Source organism: Nerophis ophidion, linkage group LG15, assembly GCF_033978795.1.
Source record: "Nerophis ophidion isolate RoL-2023_Sa linkage group LG15, RoL_Noph_v1.0, whole genome shotgun sequence".
NCBI lineage: Eukaryota > Metazoa > Chordata > Actinopteri > Syngnathiformes > Syngnathidae > Nerophis > Nerophis ophidion.
Window position 1 is genome coordinate 22117517 of NC_084625.1, and position 12062 is coordinate 22129578.

Below are 12062 nucleotides of genomic sequence, written 5' to 3' on the forward strand. Positions count from 1 at the left end.
CTTATATTAGTAGAATGGACAGAACATGCGTTAGACTTATAGACTTAGATCGGTCAGATCTAGTCTTAGACTTATATTTGTAGAATGGACAGACCTCACCTTAGACTTATAGAGGTCAGATTTAGCCTTAGAATTATATACTTTGATTGGTCAGATCAAGCCTTAGATTTTTAGACTCAGATTGGTCAGATCTTGTCTTAGATATATAGACTTATAGTGGTCATACCTAGTCTTAGACATATAGACGTAGAATGGACAGACCTCGCCTTAGACTTATAGACTTAGATTGGTCAGATCTAGCCTTAGACTTGTAGACTCAGATTGGTCAGTTCTAGTCTTGGCATGGCGTAGGGGGTAGAGCGGCCGTGCCAGAAACCTGAGGGTTGCAGGTTCGCTTCCCACCTATTGACATCCAAATCGCTGCTGTTGTGTCCTTGGGCAGGACACTTCTCCCTTGCCCCCGGTGCCACTCACACTGGTGAATGAATGATGAATGAATGATTGGTGGTGGTCGGAGGGGCCGTAGGCGCAAACTGGCAGCCACGCTTCCGTCAGTCTACCCCAGGGCAGCTGTGGCTACAGTTGTAGCTTACCACCACCAGGTGTGAATGAATGATGGGTTCCCACTTCTATGTGAGCGCTTTGAGTATCTAACAATTGAAAAGCGCGATATAAATCTAATCTGTTATTATTATTATTATTATTATTAGATGTATAGACTTAGAGTGGTCATACCTAATCTTGGACTTAATGATGTAGAATGGACAGACCTGGTCTTTGACTTTCAGACGTAGAATGGACAGACCTAGTCTTTGACTTTTACACGTAGATTGGTCAGATCTAGTTTTAGGCATATAGACATAGATTGGGTCAGATCTATTGTGATACTTAGATTGGTCTACATCTGACCAATGGATGAAGAAGAACACCCATAAACATGACTTGTCTCGACCAACGTGGACCGTTGCTTAGTAGACACGCCCACCATACCATATTGAGAGAGAGGTCAGCAGACAGGTGAGCGTCGAAAGCAGCCCGCCGGGCATTGTTGACAAGATCGGCGACCTCTGCATCAAGAGGAACCAATTGGCTGCCATTTTGGGAGAAGTTGCACACTGACAACAGTGAGCTAAAACAGACAAAACATTGGATTTGAGGGGAAGTGAAGAGGGGGAAAAAAGTTACTGTATTGATGTAATCACACACTTTTGCAGATAGTGGGCATGGCTATGAAGCAATTGGGCGTGGCTCTCTGCCCGGTAAACATTCTCCAGTGAATCCGTCATCTTCAATCCCATGACGAGAGATTCCACTTTCTTCCTCAGCAGAGGACGCCATTGATCCAGCTCACCTCCCAGTACGTCCACCTGCTTCTCATCGGTCATAAAATACAAATGAAGAAGATACGTAGATAATTAATGACTAAAATAAATAACATAACAAAACATAATGTCATTTATAATATACATAATAATAACTGATATAAATAATAGACAAAATACTGAACAGATATAAAATAACAACAGCAGTCTTACCACAGTGATGTTGGTCAATTCCTCTGTCAGGTTTATGATGTCGCTGAGCAGCATCTGGCTGTCCTCCATCGCGTCCTCTACGCTTGTACAAGCAACGCTGACGTTCTCATGTTCCCACTAAAACGCACAACCACATGCGCCACATTAACAAAGTTTAAAAGTATTCACATACGTGCAAAAAAAAAAAATCTAACATATTTGCCACATTTTTGAGAGGAGAGGTGCATATGACGCCATAAACATGATAGCACATTGTTAAAGGCCTACTGAAATGAGATTTTCTTATTTAAACGGGAATAGCAGGTCCATTCCATGTGTCATACTTGATCATTTCGCGATATTGCCATATTTTTGCTGAAAGGATTTAGCAGAGAACATTGACGATAAAGTTCGCAACTTTTGGTCGCTAATAGAAAAGCCCTTACCGGAAGTATGTATGGTGACGTCACGAGTTGCAGGGCGCCACACATATTCACATTGTTTTTAATGGGATCCACCAGCAGTAAGAGCAATTCGGACCGAGAAAGCGACAATTTCCCCATTAATTTGAGCGAGGATGAAAGATTTGTGAATTAGGGTATTGATAGTGAAGGACTAGAAAAATAAATAAATAAAATAAAATAAAGCAATGGCTACGGGCGGCGGCAGTGTGAGCGTTTCAGATGTAATTAGACACATTTACTAGGATAATTCTGGAAGATCCCTTATCTGCTTATTGTTTTAATAGTGTTTAAGTGAGATTATAAAGACATACCTCGATGTCAGATGGCTGCGGTGAACACGCAGCGTCTCAGAGAGAAGCCGAGGAGCCAAGCTCACAGCTGCCTTTTTTGACAGCCACAGTAGGAAGTCCCATAATCCACTGATTTCTCCGGTAAGACTTAATATCACAATTTTCCCATCCAAAGACATGCTGGTTGACGTAGCGAAAACATGTTCGCTTGACCGCTCCGCTTCACAACAAACAAAGAAACACCGGCTGTGTCTCGGTGCTAAAGACAGCTGCAATCCGCCGCTTTCCACCAATAGCATTGTTCTTTATAGTCTCCATTATTAAATGAACAAATTGCAAAAGATTCAGCAACACAGATGTCCAAAATACTGTGTAATTATGCCATTAAAGCAGACGACTTTTAGCTGCTAGTGGGGCAGCGCTAATATTTCCTTACAGTCCGTGACGTCACGCGTACGCGTCATCATTCCGCGACGCTTTCAACAAGAAACTCGCGGGAAATTTAAAATTGCAATTTAGTAAACTAAAAAGTCCGTATTGGCATGTGTTGCAATGTTAATATTTCATCATTGATATATGAACTATCAGACTGTGTGGTCGGTAGCAGTGGGTTTCAGTAGGCCTTTAAAAAAAGTGGCTTTGCCAATTATCACAGAAGCTGTGTTTAATTTGATTTTTTGTTCTTGTATATGTTAACCTAGCATTATGCTGCTGTTAAATCATGGCCAAGGCTGTAGCTCACATCGCTATGGTAGATTTGAAGTGATGTGCTTGTGTGTTCACCTGATAGCGGTTGAGCAGAGCGTATGTGGTGTCCAGCAGCACGTTTGTTTGATTGTTTTGTCGTGATGCGCCTTCCATGTAAGTTTGTGCTTCTTGCAGCTTATCCAAGTGAGTGGTGAGGTTGGCAGTAAGAGGGCGGAGCATGTTGGCGCCGGCCTCTGCACTGTTGCGAAAGTCTCGCTGGAGCGATTGGACGAGAGACTCTGAGAGACTGAGGACAGAAAGAAAGAGAGGTCAGTCTGCAATCAAAAATTATTGGAATATGATTGAAAACGCATACCTGAGCTCCTGACTGACTGCGCTTTTGACCGTTGTTAGATTGATGGCTCTCATACTTTCCAACATGGAGGCCATGTCGGCCAGTAGGCGTGTGTGATTGGCTGATTCCAGTGCCTTGTCTGCAGTCGAGTTCAGTAGCTCCGCCTCCCTCTCGAGGGCTGCACCAAAAATAATTTAACTTGAGCTTGTGATGTCAAAATGGCAGCTTTTTAACATTGTTTACCTTCAATCTTGTCTTGAATCGTGTTGATGTTTTCCAGTAGACGAGTTGCACGTGAGACAATGTTATCGGTGGACACGCCCACTTCCTCGCAGTCGTTTGACAGACTTGCGGCCTAGCCAATCAGAGCACCGGGAATATGTATGTTGCACTCTTAATTAGCATATTGGCGTATTGGCATTTCATCATGTGACCCATACATACCCGCTCTGTCAGATCACTGAGGTCAGAGTTCAAGTGTATGGCATCTTCTTGCATCCCGAACAGTTGCATCTCCATGGAAACGCGTTCTGCAGACATTACCTGACAGCGGGAAAGTAGAAGTCAGCGCAATTTTGGTCAGAAAGCTGCAAACACTGTGATGTACCAGCATGTCTCTGGTGTGATTCTCCAGCGCCACCAGCTGGTGGTAGGGCGCCAATGCAATACCGCTCATATTGATGGTGCTGAAGTGCTCTTGCAGCCTGTCTAAGTCATCCAGCAGGACACCAGTGCACTCGTCATCGCACGCTAGAAGAAGCAGAAGAACACAAATATTTATCGGGTAATAAAAAGACGTGTGTGTATCATTTGCAGACAGCAGATTGTTCAGATGGACCAACATCAATCTACACTCATGAACATAACCTGTGGAGTCCCTCAGGGCTCGAGACTGGGACCCACACGATTTATCATTTATATCAACGAAATATGTCAAGTATCAACACTGCTGAAATTCATCCTCTTTGCTGACGATACAACCATTACATGTGCAGGTGATGACGTGAAGCAACTTCTGACTTCTGGAACTGAGGAGGTGATAAATTTAAAAACTTGGTTTAATACAAACAAATTGTCTCTGAATTTAAAGAAGACCAAAATAATGCTCTTTAGCAATTGCAAAAGTAATATACCGATCAGGATTGTTATTGATGATACACCAATAGAATATGTTCAACAAAATTCTTTCTTAGGAGTGGTGATAGATGAAAATATCTCATGGAAGCCTCATATAAGTTATCTAAGGACAAAAGTTGCTAAATGTGTTGGAATGATGAGGAGATCATGTCATCTATTGAACACCAATGCTTTGCTTTTATTGTATCATTCATTTATTATTTCATATTTAAACTATTGTGTTGGAGTCTGGGGAAATTGTTATGAATCACATCTACAGCCTTTGGTCACTCTGCAGAAAAAGGCCATCAGGATTGTGTCAAATGTTCACTACAGACATCATTCAAATCCATTATTTATGGACTTAAAGCAACTTAAACTGAACGATGTGATCAACTTTAAAACTGTTTTATGTTTAGTGCATCCCAAAACTCTCTACCATCCAATATACAGAACCTATTCCATGATAGAGATGATCACCATAGTTACAGTTTAAGAGGAAACAACAAATTATATTTGCCTAAATTTAGAACAACTTTAAAATCAATGTGCATTTCAGTGCGTAGAGTCAATCTGTGAAACAACTTAGGGGACAAGTTAAAAATGTGTTCTAGCATGATTCAATTTAAAACACTGTTTAAAAAAGTACTGAAGAAGTACGAGGAGGAAAAAGAGAGTGATGCCCTCAGCACAGAGCAATGGGAGAGATGTGTATGGTCAGAGAGTGTTTGGGCCCGTGTGTGTGTGTGTGTTTTGTCTCTCCTTGTCTTGTCTCATGGTATTGTTAGTGTACAGGAGTTTTTCCTGTTTTTGTTTATAGAGTATTGTTCTTGTATTATATTGATTATGTTAAATGTGGAATGAGTGAGAGGGGTTGGGATATCATAAGCGTCTGCTTCATCCAACCCCTTTTTAAGCCTTGCATTAATATCTCTGCCAAAATGTAAAAAAAACAAAAACAAACTGTGTTTAGTTGTACTGTGCAGGTTTAAAATAAATATTTAAATTCAATTCAAATTTGTGTGTGTCATCAACACTCACACAAACACTCCCCTCCCTCCAAGACGTGACGCTCCGCACATTGGTCACACGTTTGACCCTTAGCCCCAGCTTTGCAATCGCACTGTCCAGTCACCGGGTCACACAGAGGATGCACGGACCCCCACTCGCTGCAGCTGCATTGTGCGCACGTCCCACCGGGCGCAGAGGGGTTACCATAATAACCCAGGGAGCACCTGCAGAGCACATGAGTCCCTCAGATGACCACTAGAAGGCAATGTGATAGAACACAATTGGACTTGTAGGGCTTCTGGTCTCAGGCAGGACTTACCGCTCACAGTAGCGCCCCTCATATCCTGTCAGACATGAAGTGCAGCGGAAGTCTCCAGCCTTTCCCTCGGAGACACACGTGGGACTGAAACTACACAGACAAATTTAGAATATGCAAAATTGAAATTTTAACAGTAAAATGTATCTTTACAGCCTGTTTATGAGTGCCATACGTGCTGCCACATATTACGGTTTTATCAAAGGCTTCACTACACATCTTAAAGTAAAGCTATGCCAACTACCTGTCAGTCAGGTTAGCCTAACAGGATGTTGCAGTTAAAATGTGAGTGTTATGTTAGCATTGTACCTCGCATAGCCATGCTAATCCTTAGGAGTTTGAATCTTTGGGCACCTAATGATTCGATCTGATTACGATTCTTGGTGCGACGATTCGATTCAGAAACAATTCTCAATTCAACATGTTTCTCGAATCAAAACGATTCTTGCAATGTATTATTTGGTATAATAATTATAATGAAACTTTTTTTTAACAGTTTACAGGTTAGAGACATTCCTTCCGGTTGCCATGAGATGCCCTAAAAAAGTGTTTTTTAAAAATGTATTTGAAAAAATTTCAAACTTTTTTAATATGTATTTATATGAATTGATTTAAATTTCGGATGAATAAGAATTGCGATTCAGATGTGAATTAATTGTTTTGTCCGCCCCAACTAATCATGTCCAACGCCTTAAAGTTACGTTGTTGGTACAAGAGTATACGCCAAGTACAGTATATGTAAAAAGTGTATATGTCACGGCTCGGACACACACAAGTGCGCAATCTGTCGAGAGCCGCGCTGCGCGCGTCATCCGGCGCGCCTCTGACCGCGCGCATGTCACCCAAACCGCGGCAGGCAGCTGCGCTCCATCTGTAATCAACGCGGCCGGCACTAATGAAAGAGAGAAGTACAAGAACCCCCGCCACCAGTGATCCTTTGCCAGAACGTAGAAACTGTACCGTAAGCTCGTCTCCAGCATCCTAGTTGAATTTTTGATCCTGATCTCTGTGTCTTTTTCCCATGCGTTAATTGTCGTGTCTTTCCTCACCCCGCAGCTCCCTGTGTGCGTTCCCGAGCCACGCTGTGTGTCGTGTGCTTTTTGGATTCCCCCTGTCTTCCTCTGGCTTCCTGGTTTTCGATCCCTTGCTCGCCCCCGGACAAACGACGACTCTCACCTGCCTCTCGACCACGCTTCCGCCTTGGACTTCCCTACCTGCCTTGCCCGCGCCTGACAGCTCAGCTCCTCTCAACACGCACCTCCAACACTTGCGGTAAATAACACCTCCCGTTAAATTCCACACATAGTCTTGCACCCATTTCATCTTTGTTACATACACATCAGATTTGACATACACACATATATATATATAGAGAATAATATAGTGTAATATTATATAATAATACATCATATAGTTTTGTATAATATATTATATCAAATAATATATTATATAAATGATATTGAAATATTATTGTATAGATATATATTATATTATATATATACATACAGCATTAGATATATCCTTGTTAAAATAAAGACGCCCCAGGCTATAAGCTTTTCCCAGTCTCTGTGCTGTCTCCTTCTCCCTGAAACCTTCACAGTATAAAGTACAAACCCTGTTTCCATATGAGTTGGGAAATTGTGTTAGATGTAAATATAAAGGGAATACAAAGATTTTCAAATCCTTTTCTACCCATATTCAATTAAATGCACTACAAAGACAACATATTTGATGTTCAAACTCATAAACTTTTTTATTTATTTTTTGGCAAATAATAATCAACTTAGAATTTCATGGCTGCAACGCGTGACGAAGTAGTTGGGAAAGGGCATGTTCACATCACCTTTTATTTTAACAACACTCAAAGAAGCTTTGAAAGTGGAATTCTTTCCCATTCTTGTTTTCTGAGAGCTTCAGTCGTTCAACAGTCCAGAGTCTCCGCTGTCGTATTTTACGCTTCATAATGAGCCACACATTTTCGATGGGAGACCGGTCTGGACTGCAGGCGGGCCAGCAAATTACCCGCACGCTTTTTTTCACAAAGCCACGCTGTTGTAACACTTGTCTTACTGAAATAAGCAGAGGCGTCCATGATAACGTTGTTTGGATGACAACATATGTTGCTCCAAAACCTGTATGGACCATTCAGCATTAATGGTGCCTTCACAGATGTGTAAGTTACCCATGCCTTGGGCACTAATACACCCCCATAGCATCAGATGCTGGTTTTTGAACTTTGCGCCCATAACAATCTGTATGGTTATTTTCCTCTTTGTTCTAGAGGACACCATGTCCTCTGTTTCCAAATATAATTTGAAATTTGGACTCGTCAGACCACAGAACACCTTTCCACTTTGCATCACTCCATCTTAGGTGAGCTCAGGCACAGACAAGCCGGCGGCGTTTCAGGATATTGTTGATCAATGGGTTTGGCTTTGCATAGTAGAGTTTTAACTTGCACTTAAAGATGTAGGGACCAACTGTAGTTACTGGTAGTGGTTTTATAAAGTGTTCCTGAGCCCATGTGGTGATATCCTTTACACACTGATGTCGGTTTTTGATGCAGTACCGCCTAAGGGATCAAAAGTCCGTAATATCATCGCTTACGTGCAATGATTTCTCCAGATTCTCTGAACTTTTTAATGATTTTACGGACCGTAGATGGTAAAATTCCTAAATTCCTTGCAATAGCTCGTTGAAAAATGTTGTTCTAAAACTGTTCGACAAGTTGCTTACAAAGTGGTGACCCTCACCCCATCCTTGTTTGTGAATTACTTATCATTTCATGGAAGCTGCTTTTATACCCAATCATGGCACCCACCTGTTCCCAATTAGCCTGCACACCTGTGGGATGTCCCATATAAGTGTTTGATGAGCATTCCACAACTTTATCAGTATTTATTGCCACCTTTCCCAACTTCTTTGTCACGTGTTGCTGGCATCAAATTCTAAAGTTAATGATTATTTGCAAAAAAAAAATGTTTATCAGTTTGAACATCAAATATGTTGTCTTTGTAGCATATTCAACTGAATATGGGTTGAAAATGATTTGCAAATCATTGTATTCTGTTTACATTTACATCTAACATAATTCCCCAACTCATATGGAAACGGGGTATGTACACCATGGCGCTTGTTGGAGAATGGAGATACAGTCTATCAGAGACAGACGTAGACAAAACAGCTCGATAGCATTAAAGCCACATGTCCCCACCAGAGCGTATAAAAAAAGCCCTTTTTAACAGTCTAAATTCCAGAATCAAGGCTAGGTTTTGGATAACACACTTCCAATACACTATTGTGGCACCTCTCAGACCATTTTAAAATTTGTGAAAAATACTCAAATGAGTCATTTTAAAATTGAAATTTGCAAATTAATGATAAAAAGAAAAGAAGCCTTACGTGTTGTCACGTAGTGGGCAGGCACACAGCGAGCAGTCACTAATTGAGCCGCTGACCATCCCATAATACCCTTGTGCACACAGCTGGCAGCTCTGCCCGCTGGTGTGATGTTGGCACTCCTGTGGGACAAAAAAATACTGATGTCATCAGCGCTCTCCTCTCTTCCACGTGTTGCGGTGATCCTTTTACCTGACACTCGCCGGTTTCTGCGTTGCAGCTGCTGCTGTGATTGTTGCAGCGACACGGGACACATGGACGCACGAACAGAGACTTTCGTGCTTGAGGCGACAACTCCGACAGCGGCTTGCGGAAGAAACCTGACGCACATTCCTACAAGGTAGACGGATAGCAATATTATGGAAATGGTGGTTGCCATGGCGATGCCTTTACAGGACTCTACCTGACAGGACGTTCCGGTGTAACCCAGCGGACACACACACGACTCGATTAGTCTAGCCACTGGGCCATCCCCTTCAAGTTCTTCTACTGCCGTCTCCATTGTGATGTTGGAAATCCTATTAAAAAGTCACATGATCAGCGCTCATAATTGATATCCAATCAGCTTTAACTGCGGACAGTCACCTGCTCTGCTGAAGTCCTGTGCCGTAGGAAGCCTTGATGATGACGTACTGCAGGTCACTGAGCACGGACAGGAAGTCGCTGTGACTTACCGCCTTCTCGGATACGGAGTTGAAATACTTCCACTTGTGCTGCAACACACGGACACACAGGTTAGCATCCCTTTGTAACCATGGCAAGTGCACCAGCAAGGCCTTGCAGTACCTCTGTCAGCCTCATGTCATGCTGGGTGGGGACACCGTTGTCAGGGGCAACCATGTCGGTGTAGATGACGAGCTTCCTTATAGTCCCGCCCCTCATCAGCACCTGAGGCTCATAGTTGGCCAATCCTTGAGCGTCTTCCGCGTAGTAATTTACCACATAGGAGAGCACGCCGCCGTACGACAACAGCTAAACACAAGCAACGCACCGTTGAAGGAAGTAAACCCTGAGATGCGACTGAAGGCGGCATTACCTGGTTGCCCTCAAACTGCGGGGGAAGTCTCCAGTATAGAGGACCGGACAGCCTGCTGGTGTTGAGCTGGCGGGTGTCGAGGAGCATGTCGCTGTCCTGCTGGTAGACTCCTGATGTGACGCTCTGCAGGTGAGACTGGCTGACCAATGGCAGCAGAGCGGGAGGGCGAGCCAGAGTGATCTGTGAAGTAACACGACATCCATGAATGGATTCATTATGTCATGTGATGTTAACCTGCTGAGATACTAACAAACTGTCTGGTGAGGCCGCCCCTCTCCTCGCAGTCCTGACTGAGTCCTGAACAGAAACACGGAGAGCAGCCGTCTGGATTCCCCGACGACAGACCGAAGAACCCCAAAACGCACTCCTCGCAGCGCCGCCCCGCTACGGCTGCCTTAACCGATGAAAAGGAGCGTCACACAGCATGTTGCGTTAAACACACACGGTTATTACCCACCTTGCACACACACTCTCCCGTGAGTCGACAGTCACACAATCCGAGCGTGGCGTTGCACATGTCTTCTCGTGTTCCTTCTATGTCACAGCCACAAGGCGCGCATGCTGGGTAACCATAGTTACCAGGAGCGCACTGGTCACATAACCTGCCAGAGAAACCCTCTTTGCAGGGACACTGTCCACTGATGAGATCACACTGAGGGGCGGAGCTACCTTCTGCACTGCAGCTGCAAGCCTAAAGAAAGAGAAATGGTTATGACGTGTGCCTTTACTTAATTTTTTATGTATGCTCATTAATATACAAATATATTGCGCAACACAGCAGCGGATTGTAATTGCTCTAAGGAACAAACTGCTCAGCATGGATGAGTTTACCAGTGACAAGTATGACCACTCATGATAATTCAAATGCAGCCACTGCCACCTTGTGGAGTTCATTTAATGATTTAATATGAAAAAAATACATCAGTATGTTGCCTAGAGCCACATCTGCTAATTTTTTTATTTAGTTTGATACCTTGGGAGTTATTTGCTTTTGTAGAACACACACCTGGCTACTACAGGGGACTTTAAAGGGATCATTTACTGTACTTGTGTCCATGGAACTCAAATGTGTTTATTTATCTCTGTATACAATTGTTATATGAGATGAAAGTCATTTTATTATGGGTCTTAATACTGAAGAATATGTCAAGGCTCGTGCTTGAACCCGCGTTTCCTCGGTAGCTGGTGTTGCCGGCACCTCTGCTGGCAGTGCGCTCAGACACGAACCTGCTCGCGCTGTACGCGCAGCATGCCCACGCAGCGACAACCCTGCAGACAATCACAAATCAACGCACCTGGACCTGACGAGAGGGAGCGGCATAAACACCAGCGGACCCGAGGAACCTTTGCCAGAACGTTACTCATCTTCCCCGTAAGCATCACGTCTGGCATTCCTTCCCTTGTGCTTTGCTAGCCTTCTCTGTGCTTTCTCCATGTCTCCCTCGTTCATGTCCCTTGTGTCTTCCGCAGTGTCTTCCCCGTCATCCGTGATCCTGTTTTGCCTCTCGACATCCACCTGGATTTCTGACTGCCTTCCTTGATCCTCGACCGCTGCTCGGACACAAACTACACTGCCTAGTTAATACCTTTGACCCCTTGCCTGTTTACGGACTGCCTCTTTGCCTTGCCCCCTTGATCTGCTGAAGGATACAGCCAACACTCACAGACAACAACCCCTGGTAACACTTACACAATAATTCCACACATTGTCGACATCCATTCACTTAGAGTAGCATTCACACCCCACGTACTCATCAAAGGTTTAAATAAACCTTGTAAAGCGCAGTTCTGCCTGGGTTGTCACTTCCTTCGCTTCTCAGTACACAACAGAATACTTAAGAATTATGTATTAATATTACAATATTAATAATATA

At 43.4% G+C, this 12062-nt stretch overlaps 1 protein-coding gene across 1 annotated transcript in view; it reads right to left on the reverse strand.

Moving 5' to 3' along the window:
• Window positions 1-12062, reverse strand: part of lama1 (laminin, alpha 1) — a 60393-nt gene that overhangs the window by 12893 nt on the left and 35438 nt on the right. Inside the window, exons 26-43 of the mRNA XM_061922498.1 lie at window positions 10646-10879; window positions 10439-10582; window positions 10189-10368; window positions 9939-10124; window positions 9738-9865; window positions 9556-9670; window positions 9345-9485; window positions 9156-9274; window positions 5757-5846; window positions 5468-5661; window positions 3918-4060; window positions 3755-3853; window positions 3554-3665; window positions 3332-3488; window positions 3052-3262; window positions 1536-1652; window positions 1207-1370; window positions 991-1129 (exon numbers count right to left, since the gene is read on the reverse strand). Coding sequence (XP_061778482.1) covers window positions 991-1129; window positions 1207-1370; window positions 1536-1652; window positions 3052-3262; window positions 3332-3488; window positions 3554-3665; window positions 3755-3853; window positions 3918-4060; window positions 5468-5661; window positions 5757-5846; window positions 9156-9274; window positions 9345-9485; window positions 9556-9670; window positions 9738-9865; window positions 9939-10124; window positions 10189-10368; window positions 10439-10582; window positions 10646-10879 — 2673 coding nt within the window. The remainder of the gene's footprint in view (window positions 1-990; window positions 1130-1206; window positions 1371-1535; window positions 1653-3051; window positions 3263-3331; window positions 3489-3553; window positions 3666-3754; window positions 3854-3917; window positions 4061-5467; window positions 5662-5756; window positions 5847-9155; window positions 9275-9344; window positions 9486-9555; window positions 9671-9737; window positions 9866-9938; window positions 10125-10188; window positions 10369-10438; window positions 10583-10645; window positions 10880-12062) is intronic.